Raw genomic sequence first — 24,123 nt, 5'->3', positions numbered from 1 at the left:
TTGCTGCTTTTTAGGTGAAATGAGTACACATCATCGCTTAGACAAAGATATGAGATGGAGAATCGTGGGTAGGCTTGAGGCAGGCAATCCCAAGCTCAGGTTACAAGAGTAACACCAATTGGCATCTCTACTTTGTGGAATCATTTTAAAATCAGTGGGACAGTGTCCAAAAGACCAAGACAAGGCCGCCAGAGAGTCCCAACGACCAATGACGACCGGCATTTGGTACTTTCTGCTAACCGCCGGAGGACGTCTATAGCCACACGGCTGTCTTGTGTCCTCGCTACTGCCACAGGAACATCAGTTTCAAGGAAGACAGTTGCCAGAAGGCTCCATGAGACAGGACGGTATGCCAGAAAGTCCGCTATTTGCATCCTACTCACTCCCTTCCACAAAAGAGGGGGTTTACACCTAACAAAGTATAGTTTACACTTTTACACTCACAAAGACAGTTGCTTACAACACCAACTCTGGATATAGCTTCAGTAGGCTAATGTCCTCTTCATGAATGAGTCCATATTCTGTCTGCAACCTGATTCTCGGTGATTATTGATATGGAGAGAACCTGGAACCGATACCATTCCAGCAACGTCATGGAAAGGGATCATTATGGTGGTGGAGGAGTGATGGTCTGGGTAGGGATCAAGCAAGATACCCGCACACCGCCCCATGTGTTTGACAGTGGTTCCATGAATGGCCAGAGGTATAGGAAGGAGATCCTATAGCCCTATGTGAGACTTTTCAAAAGAGATGTTTGGCCTGAGTTCATATTTATGGACAACAATGCACATATCGCCCACTTGGTTGATTACTATCTGGAAAATGAGGATATTCACCGAATGGATTGGTCAGCCTTCTGATGCTGCAATGACCAACAGTAGAAAACAGAGATTGCCATTGAAGATATACTCATTTGAAATTTACGTCACATTCAACGACTTTTCTTTAAAAGATTTAAATCTTTTTCCTTAGACTATGGCGGTAAATGGATTTCACTTTCTGATACCAGACTTGTGAATACTGAAAAAATGCATGTTCATCATAATTTCATCGTTCGAGAATTTCAGGGAATTTTATAAGATTTCGCGAATACCAAATATTTGTTCATTATCAAATAAATTTTCTAATCTGAGATATTTTTGCTATTATTTTCTGATTTCTCTTGTAGTTACTGGATTACATTTCATACTTATATTATTTTAATATTTATAATAATTAAATTAAATCAATAAAATAATTCTATTTCTTTAGAAAAACTAGAAAATTTTATTGCGAATTGTTACAGCTCCAAAAATCCAAAGCAGAGCTTTGAGGTATGGTATGTTTAATCTTGATCATCCTCGAACCTTTTAGATGAAGTTGAAGATATTTTGCTTTTATATGTATATAGATGAGGATAAACCATTATATGAATTTCTCACCTACATTCCTACAGTTTTTTAAGAAACGCCATTCACTTCTTAAACTAATGTGGTAACGTGATAACATTGTCAAAATCTGACAGGTTTATAAAAATAAATAAAAATTATATAAATTTATAATGATCACTAAATCAGCAGTATTTATTTCTATTAGTACTTCGGCAATACTGAAAATGTTTGAAAGTGTTAGCGTAGTTCCTCTATCTCGAAGATTTCTCAAAATTGTTTGTATAAATCCTAGGCCAAGAAATTCTGGAACAAGAGCAATAAAATTTTACATTAAGAAAAATCTGCTAGACTCCCGGTATACGAATAACGATCTCTTCTAAAATACTCACTAACATCGTCTTCTATAGTTTATCAGTATCCACAAATTGTATCGATACAGAAAGATCTTTTCCTAAATGTAATGGAAATCATGTTGTCATGTTGCGCTGTTGATAACATTTCCAAAATTTGACTGGTTTATAAAATCAAAAACAGTTTTGGAAAATTGTAGTGTATAATAATTGCGTAATATTTATTTCGTATTAGTACTTTGGCCGTGTTGGCCGTTAGTGAAACTGGTAGCTTAATTTTCAAAGCTTTTAGGAAATTATTAGTGTAAATCTTAAGCTGAGAAATTTTCGCAAAATTGTTAGCATAAATCTAGGCTGTGAAACTATTAGCGTAAATTTTCGAAAATTTGTCACAATGCATCCTGCGATGGTCAGGCAAATTTCTCCTTCGATAAAATTTCTACCTTACACATGACATTTCACATCGAAATTTTACTTTGTAATCTCCACCATCTAAGCTAAAGTAATCCCTAGCAATCTTCCGTTTCAGAAATTTCTTCACACCAAGCCATAGTCTCTAATAACAAGCTAATGAAGTGTTTGTTCAACTTCTATAAATGAAGTCCATCACGTCATTTGACTAAAGTTTGCCTATTGTAGTGAAATAGATGCCAAGATAATCAAAGGAAATAAATGCTTGTGGTTCTACATGGGAGTAGCCGGGTCCAAAAGAAGGGGTGCAAAGGTCCGTAAATTGAAAATACTGAACTCAGATTGGAATCGAATACGCCCAGCAGCAACAAAGTGGACAAACTGCTGTGCAGTGGTATTTAGACCAAAGATTTCAAATCTAGGCGATGTGGCTAGTTTCATATGGGTTTTCTTGTTTTTCTCATGTTTAAAGTAAATAAGAAACCAGTTTTCTTTAAAATCTCTTCCATGAAAGCATATCTCCTCATAGGCAGATAGACCACATTGGGTACATTCAATTAAATTAAGAAACAAACTGGTAAAGCTAATAAACGAGCAAATAAGCAATGGAATTGAATGCATGAATGTGAAAGGTATATTTCAATTTTGCAATAATTATTTTAATTTCAAAGCCTTTTTCTATCAATTCTTGTTTCTACATACAACTCCCTACCAGAATGAGTTTTTAGATTCGCGTTGAATGCAAATGAGTTAGTATTTAAGGATGAAGGCTCAACTAACTTCAAGAGAGAGTGCTAGGAATCCTTAGCAGCGCGTGTTTGCCTTCGGGCTAAGTCACTCTTGAAGCTGTTACCCTCGGCCTTATTATTACGCGCCTTTTGATATTCTCCGGCTAATTTAAGTTAAGGGGCAACTAACTACATTAGATACTTGTGTTTAGCTTATGTTTAGTCTCCCTAAGTTAATTATAGTTTAGTTTCTTATTTCTTATTCTGAGTTAAAGCCGAGTAGAGGCTTCCTGTAAGCTCAAGAAGGGACACCGACTGTTATTCGTATGAGTAAAATTAAGAGTATTTTAACCTTTCTTGAGTCTACGTTTTAGTTGTTTGAACTCAGCGATAAGTCGCTATACAGTACACTAGGTACCTCGACGTTCATCTTAGAGAAAAAGAGTGAGGAACCCTACAAATGTAAGTAGATTGTGGAAGGTTTAAGAATAGTAATAAAAAGATTCGAACATTTTTCTCACTGCCAGCGTAATTTAGTCTTTAATTTAAGTATTAATTTAGCCTTTAATTTAGCCATTACTGCAACAATATTTCTTGTCGTCTGAGCGGCATCTGTCTAGATGTTATTTTTCTATTTTAGTCTTCTCTCCTGAAATAGCTTTCGATATACAAAATTCTCTGCCATTTTTTAGCATAACAATGTTTTAACTCTGCACAAGATGGTGGCCGAATATTTAAATTCGCTAAATAGATGTAAGTCGAACCAGTTTCAAATCCAGATGGTTGTTGCTCTTTGTGGTTTTCTCATGTCTTCCGGGAATCCGAGCCAGTTTCCCATAGAATGCCCTCTACAAAAGCATTCTTTCCTTTTAGGCAGATTGCCCTCGTGTACTTTGCCATAGTCAAGTAACCTAAGCTAAACCAACACGCACGAAGTACTAAATGGACGTTCAAGAATACTCTGAGACTAAGTACAAAAGGTACTCTTGAGCATGCTTTGTTTGTAAGAGAAAACAAAAATTGTCGTTGCTGCATTCATTAAATTTTACAACATTAACTCTCTCATGCTGTCGATTGTTTACTTTTTCCTCTTTTCAAAAACTGTACCAGAGTTTTATTTGTTGCAGGAGAGAAATGACAGGAAGAAAAGCACCACTTATTTTGCATTAGCGGAAATAATGACACCTTTGTTTAGAAATGCTGTCAAACTGGAAAAGAAAACGTCCTTATTATATTCGTGATTTTTGGTTAGCTGATCCCTCTTGGTGTTGATTGCAAGGAACTAACCTTGCTACCAGTTTGTACGAGTGCAAACATGCGCCATCGTCAACCCATCAGAATAGGCTCTCCTTGACTTTATGTAGAATTTTAGACTGCTTCTATGCGAAACTGTATAATTAATACTGTATATATCTGTATGTTTAATTACAGTTCATCTCACAATAAATATAGAACCAGTATTAATTTTTAAAAATTCTTTTGTATTTGCTGCGTAAGAGTTATGCCTGTGATAAGAATATTACTAATTTTTTACGTAATTAAGTTTCACACAATTTATTTTCTCATTTGGTTTTAAAGTAGCGCATTTTTAGTACAGATAACAAATGCTTATATTATTTAATTTTAGTCTTCTCCAATATTTTTAGAATGTAGCTATATAATTTCCAATTATTTTACAGATAACTGATTATAATCTACAAAAATCTAAAGGAATATTCGGAATTTGAATCCCGGTAAGGATGTAGCTGTTTGATTAGTTCCACAAAATGTTTTATTCAGTACACTAAATTAAAGCAGTAAATTACACTAAATTCAGTACACTAAATTAACCTAAGCTCCAAACACATGTTTAATTTATAAGAATAAAATAAACATTTCATAAACTCACAAGCATGGCTAAATAATTTGCTCAAAACTATTAATACGTTTTGATTAAAACTATTTTAGAATACAGCTTATTTATAATACAAAATAAATCATATATATGCTTATGATAAGAAGTATTATATAATAACTGTATGCAATTGTTATGTAATGCATTTAAATGATTGCATCGACTACCACAATAACATTAAAAATTTATTTCAACGAAGTATAAAAGATGGCACATACATACAACATTTTACTCTGTGATACAACATATATATCGATAAGTATTTTTTACTTTTTTTAAACTTAATTCACATTACTTCATGATATATGAAAAGTAATATATTGCATTGAACAATCACATACTTCACATCTATAGGATATTAGCATATAGTTTAATTAAACGAAACTCATTCAAAGAGAACATTTATTTTAGTTGCAGGAACTCATACACATGAAATTGACTAATATGCTACTATATATTCTACTTTAGACATAAAGTAACACTACAGCTCATTTGCGAAAAAGAAACAATTATTAATGATAGAGCTTTGAGTTTAATAGTTATCAGAGCAAACCCACTTAAGAAGATAAACACTTTTAAATGACTTAAACAGATATACGATTAGGAGTCAAAAAGTAATCTTAACATTTTTTTTTACCCATGTACAAATAGGATCGAAGTCATTTCATGATTTTTAGAATTATATCTATCGCGTTCAGTACAAGTGTATCAGCGCTTCAGTAACACACACGCCTAGATTATCCAAGGGAAAAATATCTTTTGACTAACTGCTTAGCTTAGCTAGCTTTTCACATCATTACCTATACTACTTGTCAATGAGAGCCTCATTAAAGGATCTACTCAAAGATTTCTGAAGCCATATACTGCTTCTTCATTCTCCGACTAATGTCAGCAGGTTTCTAAATATGAGTAACACAAAATACGATAATTGCTTTTAGTATTCCCTAATACGATAATAGGAATCCTCGTTACAGAATAATATGCACGGAGTCCAGGAGCGAAAACTACGGGCTACTCGGTTCCGTGCAAGCTGCCACAAAATGTGCAACTATATTCACTCTTTTTAGTTAATCTTACATTTCCTGCCCGTCTAACGAGCTTGAGCGAAATAACACCTTAATCTGGAAGGCATATTGTTTCAATGGTATAAATATTTTATTAATTAATATTTTTCTTCATATTAAGGTTACTTCTTTAGACTCGTTTTCGTATTTAATAACAAGGATTCACAGATTTAAAAGAATACATATTACAGTTTAGTTCTTAGAACATTTTGAACTGCTTACAGCCAACAAACATTTAATGAAATTTTTCTTTTTTATTTTATATATATATTAGTGTATGCTTATACAACCACAACATTACGCTTTCACAAGTTATTATACTACACACAAACATTAACATATTGATCACTTACGGAAACATCCACAAAATACACAACATTACGCTTTCACAAGTTATTATACTACACACAAACATCAACATATTGATCACTTACGGAAACATCCACAAAATACACAACATTATACATCCGGGGTTGAACATCAAATGGGGAATTATCAATAATTTAACGATTTTAAGCAATTAATTGTTAATAACCACACGAATATGAGGTTTCAGTTGTCTATTACTGTGGATTTGCAAATATAATTTTTTAAGCTATTTAGAATCTGTTTTGCTTTTCATAGAGTTCTATGACAACTTGGTCTCTAGCTTATGTTTTGAAAGTCTCATAGCGTTCTGTTCACAATATTTGCATCTTTCTAAATATGAATCTTTGAATGATATATATCCGCCAAGCGTTCAGTAAGTAGACCATATATATAACTAATCAAACTTGGTAATTTTGGACTTAAAAAGTCTAAAACTTGGCGTTAAAGCTGCTAATTTGAAAGTATTTATTAAGTAGTTTTTGCATTATCTCCTAGGAAAAGAAATTTTGGTTTTATATACATATATATTTGATTATATATATATATATATATATATATGTGTGTGTGTGTGTGTGTGTACTTTTCACTAAATGAAAATGTACGAATAAAACTGAAAACATTTCATCTTTTTCAACATAGTACTCACCGTGTGCAATAAGAACTTCAGTCACACTTAGCTTGCTGAAGGAGCGGAAAGTATGGTTTGTCTGACTGCTCACTCAATGATATCATTAGCTAAATAATCAGTCAAAGGTACTCTTAATAACTGATAGCGGATTGGATTGCTGTTCGTCTTCAGGTGTGAAGCTGCCTGTGCTAATGCAAGTCAATATCACATTTCTCAACAGAACAATGAATCTGTGTGGACTTATACCTTAAGCTGGAGGGCGTAGCATATCTGTAGCAGTACCTATACACCCATCTATTATATAATTTTGAATTTTGTATTGTAGTAGTCAGTGAATAACTGGTTCAACTTCATTTATAATAAAAAAATCATAGAATTCGAAAAGAATGTCCTTTAATTTTAGTTCTTTGAACATTTTTAGACTTCTTATAGTCATTAAAAATTTAATGAAAGCAATTACTTTCCTTTCTTTTAACCGTTTCTATCACGTGATATACCTAAACACAATATTGTAATTTCACAAGTTATTGTTATCTACTTAAATCAACAAATAAATTCCGTTAAATTACCACATACAACTTTACACATTTGGATTGAAAGATCGAACGGTGAGTTGTGAATACTTTAATGACTGTAATCAATTAATTGATTATGGCAAGAAAAATATGCATTTTCTCCCACTTGATACTATCGATTTAGAAACTGAATTTGTATGAAATGATCTAGAATATGCAGAGTTTCATGTAAAATGGTACGTAAATCTTCTGTTGCTTTTCTTTACTTTTTGGTTTGAAAATTTCACTCAGTTTCGTTTACAAACTTTACATGTCTTCCTAATGTTGGCACTAAATGATGTATATAAATAATTAGACGAATGATCAATACTTTATAATTAGACAGAATATGTGCATACACGATTGGAGGAATGTACAATAGCAAAAAAGTAATTCGCTATTTTTAGCTTCATAGCTAATACGTTCAATGTGGGTATATCAGCACTTCTGTAACATCCAAAAACATTATACAGGAAAGAGAAACAAATATTTTTTTTGACTGACTGCTTAACCAGTGATGTCACTCGATAAACAGTCAATAAAAGAAGACTTTAATAGTTGATTGAGGATAATTACTCTCTCCTCATCTCTGAGAACGTTTGAAAATGTGCAGCCATCGTCACTGCTGTTTGTTGATCTAAAATATTACCACTCAAGGTAACAAACGTATGGAAGCTAATGTTTCAAGTTTGAGGGCATACCCTGGGCTTCAGCCGAAACCCGGCTCCGTTATGATTTTGAGTGAAATTGTAATAAATAAAGCCCGAGATAAAATGAGCTCCGGGATTTTAATTAACTGCTTAAATATTTGTCATTAATTTATCGCAGTTTATTAATTTTTAATCTCTTTACGCTCTATTTAATTTTAATTATTTATTTTAATTTACTTTTCTTGACTGTCTTCCATAGGGCTCCAGAACTTCTGATTTTAGAAATTAAGTCCTGGGCATAGACTATATGTAGGCTATCTCGTCTTCTGTGTGATTTTGATTTCTTATCGCCATATTAATATTGATTTATTTACACTCATTCAGATTTAAAAATAAAATTTATAAACTTTGAATAGAATCCAATTTAAAATTTAATTCTCTCTACATTTCTAGATTACTAATAGTCGCTAAATTTCTAAATAAATGTAATTTTTTCTTTTCTTTCTTCCTTCTTTTTTTTTCTTTCTCACTCTCTCTTTTGTTACTGTTTATAGTAGCTGAACATTTAAATGATGTAATTTTTGTTTATTTTCTTTTTCTCGTGTTTCCTCTTTTCTTTGCCTTTTTTTTTGTCTGCTTATAGTCGTACTGTTTTTCTTTTTTCCTCGATTTGTTATAAATTTTAAACATTTAATGGGATTTTTTTCTTTGTTTTTCACTTTTTCTTTTTCTTTCTTTTTTTCTGTTTTTTTTGATTCGCGACATATTAGCAAAATATTAGGCTTTTACAAGTTGTATTACTGGACGGAAACATGCACAAAATACAAACCCAACAGTACACATTCGAGGTTGAAGGGTTAAACGCTAAATTTTCAATAATTTAACAGCTTGCAGCGATTTATATTTATTTTAACTAACAAGTTAAAATTTAATTTTAAAAACTTTCCTGTAAGCCTTCATTCCCCTAATTGTCAGTGCCAGAATAGTTAAATTTTGTAGCGCGCGTGAAAGAATGCAAATTTCTACTTTGCAGATGTATTTAAAAACCGAGTTTCAGTAGGAGAAAGGAGAGAGTTAGACTCTAGACGTCACCTCTGCCGTAGATACGTTTGCTTATTGCTGGTTCAAGTGGCTTAATTGCATTCATTTGCTACCACTAGTTTTGAAGGGGGTTTAAATTACGGGATCTCACTGAGCCCTGTAGGTTAATTCTATCATTAGTTAATTTCTTCAAATTTTAGCTTTGATACTTGATTTTCAGTTATCGCCTAAGCACAGACGAAGTTTGTTAGCGTCGAGTTGACGCATTGTAAAATTTCAAAGATTTAATAAAGGGTACTTTGACCCTTCTCTTGTGTAGTTTCCTGCTACTCCAGTTTTCACACAGAAGTTTATCCACTGGTCTCTACAAGCTTTAACTGATTAACTGCTTATGACGATAAGAATGTGAATTTCTGCCACCTGTTACCTTAGATTAAAAGTGGGGCCTGATTAGTGCCTAAGGCTACAAAGTCCTGACCTAGGGCGCCGTGTTCTAAGTGCAAACAATCCTGCAATTTTTACTAACTCTTTTTCTTACAAAAACAAGGGAAGTGAACGTTGACAGCTTGCGAAAGAACTCTTTGCCTAAGTCTTCAGAATACCGAATGAGGCACTGAAAAAATATAATTTTTTTGAAGTTGTAATTGTAGCTTTATTTTGTGTAGAACTATAAATAAAGTCTTAATTTTACTTTTTATTTTCCTCTTGAAACTTTAATAATATATCATTCATAATTTCTGCTTTTCTTAAACATTGGATTTTTGAATTAAATTATCTGTTAAAAATGAAACGAATTATCAAAAGTTGTTTTTTTAAAAGATGAAATGTGAGCAAATCGGACTGGAGTCATGTACGACACGAAAACAGTTCAACATTGTTTTAGCATTGTATCTACAGCGCTCAGTGAAGGAATATCAGCACATTTGTACCATTTGGATTGTCCGAGAAAGAAAAAAAAATCTCCTTCTATTGCTTAGTCAATGGTATCATTAGCAGTCAGTCGAAGGAGATTTTAATGATTGAGGGTTATTCGTCGTTTTTCATCTTCGTGCATGCTTCCAACTATGCAGCTACTATTTTCGCAATTGCTTCATATTTCTAATCAGACCAACAAGCTCTGCGTAAAGTAATATTTTAAGCCTGAAAACTTAATATACCTGCAATAAATCCCGTCTAGTATAAGATTTTGATTTCTTATTGCCATAATAGTATAACATTTCCTGCCTATTTAGTAACAAATGCTTATAGACTTTAAATAGAATACATTTTAAAGCTTAATTCTCTGTACATTTATGGACCACTTGTATTCTCTATACATTTAACGACTGTAATTTTGGTATCCTTCTTTTTAATTTTTTCCTTTTTTAATCATTATTTACTATACGAACACGTACATTGAAGAAATACATAAAAAGTATATTCACGGATACAGTAATACGCATTCAGCGTTGAAATGTAAAGGGGGGAATTATCTATAATTTAAAAGTATTTATTTGATTAGGATTATAAAAACGTGCAGCTTATGCTACCTGTTATTGTCAATTAGAAATAAAACTTCTTTTCAGGGGATCTAAAGTCTTTTCTGTTTTACCACTAGTTTATTTAAATCCGAACTCTTTCTCTTCGCTTTTTGATGATTTCTTAGCGTTTTATCTTTCACATTTTCTGCATCTGCATCTTTGAATAAAATGTATTTATCAAAAATGAAAAATTATTGAAATGGTCTTTTTAAGGTAGAAATTTGTTTTAGTTATTTATTTGTTTACGTCTTAGTAAATACATTCTGGTAAAATTAACAAGCTTTACCAGAGCCAATTGAGTTTGTCTTTTGAAAACCGTCTCTGCTCGTATTAATCTTTCAGTTTCCGGAAAATAGCAGTGACACAAAATTTTCAAGGATTGAGTAAACGTTCCGATATATCCACTGCTTGGCTTTCCCCGATTTTAGTTTTTTTTTCAGACATTGGGAAAAGTGCATTAATTTTTATGTGTTTGACTTTGATGAGTATATAATTTTTATGTTATGCAGTCGCTATATTGTTTTTCTTCGCGAAGCCTTTCACTAATATAACAACTATTTACTTTGGCCCCAGCTCTCATGCTATAAAGAGAGAGAGCACAGTACTATTAACATTTCCTTAAAATCTCAGATTATATTCATCTATAAATCAATATATACAATTCGTTAAACTGGTGTTCTTTCTTAATTAATCATACAAGATATGCGTATTGATAAATACTTTATTATTTAAAGACAGACAGGGTTGTTCATAAGTGTCCTCATGCGGCCTTTATTTTTACAAACATTGGTCATAGATATGTACTTCCAACTACAAAAATTCCTTAAATGGGACTTACTAAATTTAAGAAATCAATTTCATATCGAAATCAATTGAAATCGAAAATATATTCTGCTGTTTGTTTATGATTCTTTTTGTTTTACGCATTATATTCCTCCAATTTCCTGCTAACAATGCTAAAGGATTTTAAACAGTAATTAGTTTTTGCTTTAGACAGTAATATTTAAGAATCGTATACCAAAAGCATAAAAAATAATTATAGTAATTTAAAATTTTACAAGAGCTGTGTACAAATCGAAAATATATATTGCTATTTGTTTATGATTCTGTTTGTTTTATGCATTATATTCCTCAAATATCCTGCTTTTTTAATACAAGTGAAATTTTGGCTTTAGATAACAATGCTAGAGGATTTATACAGTAATTAATCAGTTTTTGCTTTAAAAAATAATATTTAAGAATCTTAAGTAGCATTTTCATACTTATTTCTTTCGATACAGAGAAGAACACTGCAAATCTTATTTTTATACCTTTCCTTATATAAATGATCTTTCATTATTAAATTTTTAATGTTTTATAACAATTCAAAGTAATATACATATATCATGATTCATCTGTGAAGTTAAATTCAGTTACGCTATGGAATTATGTTATCCAATTACGCAATCAGTTATGCTACGGAGGTTCGATGGGGACTTCTTATGGTCTCCGAGACTTTTTGCCGCATAGAACACGCTTAAATGCACTCCTGAAATCTGGACTGAAAATTGTGTAAATAATGGGATTGAGCATGGAGTTGACGTAGCCCAGCCACAAGAAGATGGAAAACATGTAAGGATTAGGCTCCCATTCATCATTGAGAAGTGCCATTGAAAGAGCCATCACGAAGAAGGGCAGCCAACAGATGACGAATGCTCCAGTTATGATAGCCAGTGTTTTGGCAGCCTTTCTCTCACGTTTCGCTTCCGTATTTTCTCTAGTGGTCTTCTTCTTCATTTTCATTGGAGTCTGAAAATATATTTGAAAAAAATCGTTTAAAATTTCAATATTTAATGAATTCTGTTAAAAAATTAAAAGTTTCTTTTAAAGAAACCAAAGGAAAACCCATTTATAAAGGGAACTTTAAATTTCCTGAAGTCTAATTGCAAAAGTAAAACGAAGGAACAGAAATAATTCTAGTGAAATCTACGCATTAATTTTTTGATAAGATGAATAAAAAACATTTTTATACTTTCACGTTAATTTTTTTTCCGTATAATGGAATAAACCTGAAAAACTGCTTTAACTTTACTAAATACTTATCGCAATAGTGGAATCATTAGTTACTGCACCAAGTAATTTAAGGGAGAGTCGGTTTATTCACATTATCATGATTATTCACTCAAAAAAATCATCAGTATTTTATCAACTGTTTTTATCTCTTTAGAAATATCTCAAGAAAAACCGAGCAATGGTTAAAAGGAATATTTGGGACAAACTTAGCATTTTATGATTGAATAATCATTTCTTATTTAAAACTAAATTCTCTAAACGTGAAAAATTTCACTAGAGCTTTTCAAAGCAAATGATTTTTTAATTATGAAAATAATCATGCGTACTTTGGAAAGTTTAAAGCTGCTGATAAAGCGCTGCGAACGTTTTGTTAAAAATAATTTCATAACTGTGCTTTGAATGAGAGAAGCTTAATAATGAAAAATAAATATTTGTAATTACAAATGTAGTTTTGAATGAACTGTGTAAATTATGACTGCAAATTATTTACATTCAAAAATTATTTATATTCATTTGAGTACCTCTCTTGACAAGATCTGGAAGGAAGTGGCGATCACCATGTTCCTTCACATCTGTCCTTGTGCATGTACTCAGGAAAATTTTGGTTTTACAGCGAACTAGAGTGGTTCTCAAAATTAAGAGAATTTTACAATTTGATTGATTATAGGAAAAAATGATGGACAGATTTTAATGATATTTGGTATGGGCATAGGATCATTTGATAGAAAAAAGTAATAAAAGAAAATAAGGGTGTGGGATACACGCGTGTAAGGCTGCTCGGCCTAGGAAGATATAAAAGAGAGGTGGCAAGATTGAACTAATAGGAGTTATGACTGCTTCTAACAGTCATCCAACTTCCACAACATGACTTTATACTGGAAATGAAGCAATTCATGAGTCCCTTCAACAGTCCGTCCTCCTCTTGTATCAAAGCTGTTTTCAGATTTTGCGGGAGAAACGGAAGCGTTTACAATTACCCTCCCGAGAGCATCGAAAATATATTTTATGAGGTTTAGGCCTAGATGTCTCGTTAGCCAATACAATCCGTTAATATTTTCACTTTACAGAATGTCACCCACTGAATTAGTCCTATGTGGGTGAGCGTTGTCATCTATGAAATTGAAGTAAGGGCCAACTTCAGCCCTGAAAATGCGAACATAGGGCTCTAAGATTTCTTCCTTGTATCTCCAGTATAAGGTATGTATCGTCACAAAGCCTCTGTCAAAGACATGAATGTCTCTGTGCACGTGCAACATGAAGCTTGCTCAGACCATCAAACCTCCACAGCCGTACTAGTTCTTTTCTGGGATGTTGGAGAGCAGGTACTGTGTCCCTGGCTTTCTCCAGATGGAGGTACGTAGAGAATTGGTTCCTGAACCAGAACTCATCTGTAAAAAAATGGTTAACACTGATGCTTGGTTCAAAGTTGATGCTCTTTGCACCATACTAAATTGGCTTTCTTGGGCTAGAAGAAAGCGAAACACAAACAGCAAGTCTTCTGAAATACATTCCTATTCACATAATAAGCAACACAGGCAAAACACGGAATAAAAAAAAACGTTTTAATGGATATGCGTGAAGTTGATCCAAGACTTTGTGGCATTACTAGACCATATAGCAAACATTATTGCTTGCAAATACAATCAAAAACATATGCATTACGACCATCACATCGTGAAAGACCAAAGGAGTAGGAAGAATGTGCAATAGAAGTACGGTATAACGAGTTATATACCCTCTAGCTGAAACGCATACTTGACAACGGCGAGGCAAGCTGGCAGTAATGTCGTTGATCTCTTGTTGTGGCAGTAGCATCCATTCTGTAGCAATTCATCTCGGAGTTCAAGGAGGGTGACTGGCAGCATACTGCGCCCTGCTCTGTCATCCCGACATGCCCTATTGATGCCCTATTGGATTTGGGTCCGGTGATCTACAGCAGATGCACAGCAGATGCATGATGATCTACAGCAGGCTACAGCAGATGCTGAATGGTTTATAAGGTATTTTCTCTTTCCTTTCAGCATGCCTTCGTGGTGTAACAGTAGTACGCTCGGCGCTGATTTGAGAGGTCCATGTTCGAGTCCCGGCGAGAGCATTGCACGTTTCTCACATCTTCTGCTTCAAGATAATCTAATGACTCTACAGGTGTTACTCTCCAGATTACTGAGCACCACTTGAGCTGTATGAAGGCGGGCATTACCATCCATAAATACGCCTTGGTACACATTATAGCGATAAAAAGACGCACAACAGAGTGTAGGATTTCGTTGCGATATGGGACGGCTGTAACGGAACTATCAAGAATCAAATTCGTAGAGGTCGGGGCGGCTATTCGTTGCCATCCCAGCCCATATAAGTAAGCCTGCGCTCTGTAATGGTCACTTTCGATGATGTATGGCGCCAGATAGTATGTTCCTGGCTTTCGCCATATCATTGCCCTTCGGCAATCATTTTGGATGTTAAAACGACACTCATCCATAAAGAGTACGTGATCCCACTGCTCTGGTATCTAACTGCAATGTTCACTGGCCCAATTCAACCGCGCTCTGACATGCGATGGGGACAAAGAAACACAAACCACAGGTTGTCGGGCGTACAGTCCACCTTCATACATTCGACGTCAGCCGTCGTGCTGTTAGTGGTCTGAGACGTTTTGCACATAAGAACAGGAAGTGATCGTATGCCGTTGTGGTAATCCTTCGGCGTCCAGAACCTATTGATGATACTACGATGCATATTTAGCTCTCTCGCAACAGTAGATTGTCTTGCACCAGCTTGCAACATCCCGACTGCCCTCCAACGCATTTCATTGTGCAAATGGTGTCTTCGTCTCATGCTTTCCTCTTTGGAAATCTCGGATTACATGGAACTATCGCTGCTTGCGAACTGACACATAGGTCCATCGTGCTCCTTTGTAAGACATTACAGTGTGACTGCGGGATTGCGTTTTATGCTAATTTTGGTCGCCTATTTGCATTCGGCGATGCAACCTCTACTTCACATGTGATTTGTATGTTTTAATTCCCTTTCTTTTCTTTTAATGGTTGTTTAGATTTTAGTAGTAGCCATTGAAAGTACGGTAATCCTTGAAACTCGGCTCCTGTGTTCGCATTGAAGTCATGAGAGAGCTTAAAAGCTGTTGTAGTTCTTGTTATATCTCGCTAAAATGGACAAATATCGATCATAATTAACATCCGCGGCTCTTGAACAACCTTGCCCAAGTTTTTTCTGTATGGAGTTCCATAAGTTCATAGTGCTGGGTGTTACATTTGAGTGTTTAGTAATATGCAGTTGAGATTGTCTTGCTTCCAGCCTCACGATAATTTTCCATCTCATTTCACCATTTAAACGTTGATGGGTATTCATTTTAAAAGTATGCTTCTGAGTTTCACCGAATTTGGGGGGAGGGAAAAAAGCCCGCGAGATTTGACGAGGAATGCCAGCGAACGAAGCGCAGAAAGTGCCACATGGAAACCTTCTCCTAACTACTCCGCTGCACGCAAACGTGCGCTAGTATAGTAGGCAATAAATATTTACAGTTTTGTTTGGAAGCACAATTTGTACTATTCTTCCAGTAAGTACTTTTCGCGAAATAAGCAAATCCTCTTAAATTTTGAATGCGCCGTGTGTATGAGCGAATGAGGATTCTCTATTTCTATCTCTTGAGTTGCGAGTAGCGCAGCGATTGCTTGTTCTGTTTTAAATAGGATAGCAATTTTGTCTCAGGAAAAAAAGAAAAATTCGCTAAACGGAGAAATTCACAGTTTTGGTTTTCTACTGAAAGTTTACAGAAATGTTGAAGAGAATTAGTAGGATGCTATTTCCTGTAACTATTATACAGGAATTCGCAACAATAACTACACTGAAGTGCCACTGAATTAGGGATAGACTTTTCTATGCAAATTTTGAAGCTCTGCGCAACATTTACGCTCACGTGAGAACGTTGTGGTAACTGCATATGTAGCTAGTACTATGGCTGTTGTAAATCAGTCATTTCAATTGTCAGTATAGGTAAAATTTTTGATTTAGATACCTCCGATGGTGAACAGATAGTAGGTGCTCGACGCATTGCCCATTCAATTTCCGAAAATGTCATAGAGGTAGGATTTTCAAGACAGAAGGTGTCATGAGTATACCGAGAATACACGGATGATGGGAAAACACTAGCTATCAGGCAACTTGCAAAGGTCAATTAGCCTTGAGCGAATGTGGTGCGAGACGGCTCAGCTGTAAACATAGCTAGTGAAGCCATACATTAGCTCAAATTACCACCCAATTTAATCAGGGCGCCTGTCGTTCGTGCAACGCTCGCTTCACCGTACGGTCTTCGGGAACCGTAGATTCACGATAGTACCATTGCTCAGTGTGCCATATAACTGCACGTCTTGCGTGGGCTAGAGAAAACAGAACATGGATTCTAGAGGACTGTGGTTTGGGTGTGTTTTCTTTTGGCAGTGTTTGGGATCTTTGGTATTTTTACCAAACTCCCTCAATAAGTTTCGGTACGCAGAGTTGCTAGGCGGTCCTCTCTATTCATTTATGTTGGCCTGTCATTCACATGGAAACGGAATATTCCAGAAAGATAACTGCATGTCTCATAGGTCCCAGTTGGATGAGCATTCCTCTGATTTCTTTGTCATGAACTGGCTATTTAGAAGCCCTGACTTGTATCCGAGCACCTCTCGGATATTTTGGAGGAAAAGTGTGAAACCACATCACCCAACACTAGCGATCTCTCCTAAATTGTGGACAGCTATATCCGATGTTTGACAAGTAATGCCCGTAAAATGTTTCCGCAAACTTATTGAATCTATGCCTCGTGTGGCAGGCCATTATCAAGGCCAGAAGAGGCCCAACTCGTTATTGACTTGCTGTTCCTAATTTAGTGGTACTTCAATGTATTTTGGGAAAATTTCACATTAGAGAATTTGCGCTAACATTTTTTTGTTTTTTTCTTCTTTTTTTAGAAACTAATGTGTATGAAGCAAAGTAACTAAATAAGCATTATATGTACATAGAAAGTAACTAAATAAGTATTATATGCACATATTTTTAAATTGATACTTACATTTATAAAACGATTCTAATGATATAACTGTTGCACGAGATAAAGATTTTGATCAGCTTGAATAGTATTCTTGTATATTATATTATAGTAAACCATGCCAAAAAAAGGGAGGCAGGTTTGTATCTTCCGTTCTACTAGGTCGATTGATGAAATTCAACTTGCGTTCCTCATGTCTTGAAAAACTGAATTTGGTATATGTTTATTACTATCGCTTTTTTTATACTGAACTTACTTGATTCCTTCTTTCAAAATTCTTTCAAAAGAGAATTCAAAATTTTGGTTTAATCCAAGTAAAATTCGCACATTTTATGATTTAATTTTTAAATTTTTATTTTAAAATAATTTTTATAAATTTTTCTAAATAGTTTTGTATTATAAAGCATGAATTTTTATTACCATCATTTTTTTTATCATCATCAGAAGTAGATATATTTCTAAGCATAATAGAATGGATTGCAGAATAGATGGAGAGAGAGAGCTTAAGTTAAACCACTCTGTGAGAACTGGAGACATGATGCTAACAGATTCTAGAGACACAGCAGAGAAATTCAATAAACAGTTCTTGAATAAATACAGCCCCAGACCACAGAGATGGCGGAATGAAAATGACAAAAGAGCTGCTAATGCCATAACTGAACCTCAAAAGATCATTAATGATAACTTCTCAAAAGAGGAATTAAACAGGGTAGAAAAAACTTTAAGGTGAAGAGATAACCGGGTCCAGACAGTTTAATTCCAGAGTTTTTAAAATATCTCGGGCCTATGGCTCAAAACACCCTTTTGTCAATGTACAATATATTTTGGAACAGGAACATTAATATCCCATCTGATTGGGTCAAGGCTATGGTTATACCTACCCCTAAAAGTATAAACAAATAAAGGACTTAGACTTTGAGAACTATATCTATGCCTTCAGTATGGCCAAAACTGTTTGAATGAATGCTGACTACTAGATTTAAATATTTCCTGGAAACTACTGAAATTATAGAGGAGGAACAGGCTGGTTTTAAAACATCAGGATTTAATTCTAAGAAAAATTCCTTGGCAGTATTTATGGTTTTCCAGGGAGGCTATGATATTATTTGTAGAAAAAAAAACGCCTGAGAAAATTAGGAGAACAAAGAATAGAAGGAAAATTGCTGGACTAGATTGGAATATTTCTAACTCAGAGAAGGGTTGAGACTAGTTGGAGTAATATAGAATACAAATGCAGGCATTATAAAATCGGCCTTCCGCAGGGTTCAGTGAGTAGCTCCATATTCTTCAACATTTATGCCAGTAATCTCATCAAGAGATTGAAAGAGGTTGGGCATATCCTAGTGAGTATGTTTCCGGATGACCTGGTGATATGGATAGAAACTAGTAACTGTTGAAATTATCAAAGACAGAAACAGCAATATGAATAAAACTCTGAAGATTATAGGTAATGGTCTTGGGCCACAGGTAATAACATGATCATCAACAATTCAAAAACTATGCATGAGTTTTTTGAGACATGTTGTACCTGCCTTTTATTTGCATTTGGAAAAAAAAAAAAAAAAAAAAAAAAAAATGGAAGTAGCAGGACAAAATACCTTATGATTATAATAGACAGTAAGCTAAATTTTTCGGAGCATGCGAAATACACTGTGATTAGAGTGAAAAAAGATTGCCTATTTTAAAGAGACTGGCCAGTGCAAAATAGGGCTGCACGCAAGACACTAAATCTCACTTACAGCACCATGTAGAACCATATCTTTAATAATGAAATTTTGGTTTCGGCTGCACAGACCGAGTTGGAAGTCCGGAAGTGAGCCCAGAATAAAGCTGCCCGCTTAAGCCTTTGACTACTAACGGGACATATATGTCCCACTAAAAGTTTCAAAATTACTGCTAGGTCGAAGATTGCTAAGAATCTCCTGAATGTTGCATATCATCTTCCAATAGTTGGGAAATCAAGACGCCGATGTGCTCTTTGTACACAAACAAACATAGAGAAAAGAAAAAATATGGGTTGCCCAGTGTGTAATGTTTGGTTATGTAAATAATGCTTTACCCTGTACCATACGATGTAAAAATATATTTAATATAATAAAGTTTCCAGAATAATAGGTGTGCTTATAGTAAGTCGATCGCTATATGTGTGGGACATAAGTGTCCCAGCCTTTGGCTTGAAAATCTTTTGTCAAAAAATCCCAACTGTTAAATTTATCTTATTTATGATATATTTTCTTCACTTGGATAGAAAACAGGGTAATTTTTTTAAATTCGTAGTCAAAGGGTTAATTACAGGAGCAGTGGTGTCAACTCCGATAGCAGCTTTACAACCCCATACTTCAAACCCTCATATTGACGTTGAGATATAGAAGTAGGCAGTTTATACAGTTGCTAGATTGAAATCATCTCGGCGGGTAAATTGGATATGAAACAGACAATTGAGCATCATCAGACCTCATTTCTCCAATAGAGATTTGTAAAGGCCTTCTGGTGACTTAAATATTCCTGTTGAAAAGACTTGTAGATTTAAGAATATACTTGTAGACTCCTTTGAGTTTTTGTAAATACCATATAACTAACTAACTGAGTGAAAACAGAGAAAAAGACACATTAGATGTTATTCTAAAAACAAATGCCTTGACACTATTGGACAATAACTACCCTGAACCAGAATAGATACATATATTTACAGATGGTTCTAGAAGGAATAATGCTGTTGGCACAAGTGTACATTATAACTCTTTTCACAGTATGTTCCAATGGGTCAAAATTCTTCAAACTCTGATACAGAGCTTCATACGGTGTTTTTGGCTGTGCCTAATTTTAAATCTAGAAATAAGTTTTTTTTTATAAAGGCCGTCGTTCTTGTTGATTATAAATCAGCCATAGAGTCAATAGCTCTTCAACACCACTCTGAGCTTCCCTTTGCGTCAAAAATAAAACAAGATATCAGAGAACTAAATAGAAATGGTAAAACTATAGAATTTCAATGGATACTATCCCACGTACACAGTGATGGTAATGAAAAAGCAGATCTCTTGGCAAAGAGGAGAACGGAGTTATTTATTGAACAGAGCTCAATTCTTTTGGATTGCCTTAGAAGAAGTATTCGAAAGAATGTAAGCTTACAATACAGAACTATCAATTAAATCGAAGAGTAATTACTCTGAGAGAATATCAGGAATGATTGGAATGAGCTCAGTCACAGGCCACGTAGAAAGGCTGTGGCTAGTTTCAGATTGGGTACAGGGCATGACTGCTTAGCCGAACATCTCGGTAGAATAGGCATATTGACTAATAGCCAATGCCTTATATGTAAAACAGAAACTATTGAATAAGTAGTACTTGCTAGTCTGTCCTGAGTTTGACCCTAAGTTACAACATAGTGGTGAAATTCTCCTGCTATATTGGATGGCAAGGGATCTTTATGTCCTCAGCACATGGTTGCTTTGCCTCTAATCACTGAAGACTTTTAATATAGTAATTGTGAAAGTTATGTCTTAATTTATTGGTATTGTAAAGACTTGAATTTTAGTACTGTAATTTTTAAGTGTTTTTAATATTTTGGTGATGTCAATTTGAATTTACTGTTTTGCTTTTTGTCGAGTGGCTTGATGTAAATGGATTGGATTGATTTCTGAATAAAGTCATAAGAAACAACATATTTCTAAGCATACCTGAAAAAAATTAGATTTCTTTATTCAAAATTTTCCCTGACTTTTTACATACTGGCGCGTTTGAAGTTTTGGCATATTTGTTATAAGAGATAATAACACCAAATGTGGTTTACCCACTTTGTTATAATCTTCAATGAATTGCAACGGTTATTTGGAACCTTAAATTTCCAAATAAAATTTTTTTCAGGATTATTCATGGGGAATTTTCTTTATTTTCAGTGTTATTAATAATGCCTAATAAGTACTTATTAATAATTGATGAAAAGAAATTTTTAAAATATATAAAGAATATTAATCGAAAGTTTAGACTTTTTTATAAGAGTAGATATTTACCTTCGACATTTTATCGCCTGCTGTTTTATATAACTTCATTTTATATGCAACAAAATGTATTCTGCTGATTTTAAAATTATGAATCATAATATGCATTCAATACTTCTAAGTAAGTCAAACAATATGTCAAAAACAGAGCTTAAATTGCGCCGGAGGCCGGCTCTGGTACTTCTTAGTTTTGGGGATAAATCATAATTCTAGTCGGAGCGCGCCAGAGCGCAACGGAGCCCTAAATCAGGAGGCCCCGCCGCTTCTTTTTTGTAACTGAACAACAGTTTCAGTAGAAATTTGATCTCGAAAATTTTATTTTTTGCAATAAAATTATATTACAAATCGCGTATTAAATTTTAATTTATCTCTTTACATTTAATTTAATTTTAATTTAATTATTTAATCACTTTTACCTTTAATTATTTAACTATTTTAATAACAATAATTAATTAATTTCATTTCATTAAATAATAATAATTAAATAAATAACAATTGAAAAATACTAATTATTAAAATTAATTAAATAATAATTACTTTCGTAATAATTAACTATTTAATTCTTAAATTATTAATGATTTTTATAGTCATTTTATTTATTTATTTACTTTTGCTCCTCTTTGTTGACGGTCTTACATAGGGCTGCGGCACTTCTAATTTTAGAAATTAAGCCCTGGTCAAAAATATAAATAAAATATGCTGTCTTCTACTATAGAAATGTGTAACAGCGGCAAAGTTTAATAGAATATAAGATTTTTATCTTCTTTTTTGTCTGAAGCAATGGCAACAAATAAAAATGATTTTGAAGGTGTTTTAAGTCCAAAGATATTTTGTGGCCTTTACTGCGTAGCAAAATTCTTAAACAATTGTTGATTATGTACCTAATAATCCTGAAAGACCCTTTTTTTCAAAGCAAAATTGGTTTTTACGGAAATATAGGATTTATCATAAACACATTTTTAAAAGTCAAGCTGTGATTTTGTGAAATTTTAGCAAGACCTGAACACTACTCATTAGAAATATAATAAATGGTGATTGTTGCTACATTTATTTTTACATCATTATTATTTCTGTTGCATTTTCTGTCATATTAGAATTTATTAAAATTCTTCTTGTAAAATAATTTCAAAAATTTAAAAGTTTCTCCTCCTGTGTAGATAGATTTTTGATTTTATATCGATTAGAATTTTAACACCTGAATTTACTCTTTCTGTCAGCTCTGCCAAAATTAGAAATTAAGTGAGTGACATTGGGAATTCAAATCATTCTCATTGTTTTTATCGCATTCCTCCAGATTGAATAACCACATTAGTCTTCGGTGACTTTCTAGGTTTCCTAGTTTAGAAATTTGTATTTATAAATCATGCATAAATTAGGTTGATTGGTTATTTAAATATGGGAAAACACCTGTAGGCTATCTGTCTCTAAGAGAAAGAATGCCTTTATGGAGGATTTTTATAAGGAAAAGTCGCTCGTATTCACGTTGCACATGGGAAAAATCACGAAAATCTTGCAGGCAGCTCGTTCGCCTGGGTTGGTTTCCTGGACAAACTGTCAGCAGTCATTAACCGTTGGGCCACTAGTGGGACTGCTTAAAATTAAGGGACATGTTATTAGATTTGCAGACTATCTGACGCTAATTAAACAGTTATTATGATTTAAGTCTTTATTATAACTTCTTCTTTCCGTATTCCTTACCAGAATGCAAATTAGCTTTATGTAAATTAGCTTATGTGTATTTAAGCTGAGGTTCTTGAAACTTTAGTTGAGAGAAAGTCGCGTCTTGCTGTTAGTATTTTTCGCCAGCTCTGTTTCAGAATTATATTTCGGCTTTAGAATTCTCACTAGCAGATATTTTAAAAACGAACCGGTAAAACGTATGAGCCAGCTAATTCTATTTACTGTTTAGTCTTAAACTACGTTACCGAAGTTCGAATACTTCTATCTGAAATACCAACAAGTGGTGAAAATGTTGTCTGTAGCACAAACTGCAGCTTTATGTTCCAACTGAAAGTAAAATAAAAAGGTTATTTGAACCTTCTTCTAAATTTCGTGAGTTGTTTAGACTTGACATTAATTCGGTATCTGTCTAGCAGAGTCTGCAGGATTTTAAGTCTAGTTTCCAATTACAATAGCAACGCTATATATTTTAATTTACTGTTTGATTTGAAAATACTGAAAGTGTTATATTCTCAGGCACAAACAGGAGAATTTTATTAGCATGATAATTTTTAAACTACCAACTCTTAGTGCAAATAAACCTTCAGTAACATTTGCTATTATTGTATTCACTTGGTGTTTCTGGAATCTAAGCTAAAGGCGCACGGTTATCTCCCTGCGTTTATTCACCACGGGAAGATTAAACAGGTGTTTAGATTTTGTGATATTAGGTTTATGTTACAAACTGAGGTATCAAAACAATGCTGCAATTTTAAATGTTTCCTTGAATA

General features: G+C 33.8%; 1 protein-coding gene across 1 annotated transcript in view; it reads right to left on the bottom strand.

Annotated features, from left to right (window-relative positions):
* Positions 1-4,924: 4,924 nt before the first annotated feature.
* LOC118199969 (5-hydroxytryptamine receptor-like) overlaps positions 4,925-24,123 on the bottom strand; it is a 63,308-nt gene continuing 44,109 nt past the window's right edge. The window contains exon 3 of the mRNA XM_035371875.2: positions 4,925-12,367. Within this exon, the coding sequence (XP_035227766.1) occupies positions 12,059-12,367 (309 nt within the window). The 3' untranslated portion in view covers positions 4,925-12,058. The remainder of the gene's footprint in view (positions 12,368-24,123) is intronic.

Source organism: Stegodyphus dumicola, chromosome X1, assembly GCF_044657685.1.
Source record: "Stegodyphus dumicola isolate Sdum_Otavi_A_Nest chromosome X1, ASM4465768v1".
In the NCBI taxonomy this organism is placed as follows: domain Eukaryota; kingdom Metazoa; phylum Arthropoda; class Arachnida; order Araneae; family Eresidae; genus Stegodyphus; species Stegodyphus dumicola.
Note: the sequence above shows the minus strand (reverse complement) of the source record. Positions and strands in the feature narration are given on the sequence as shown.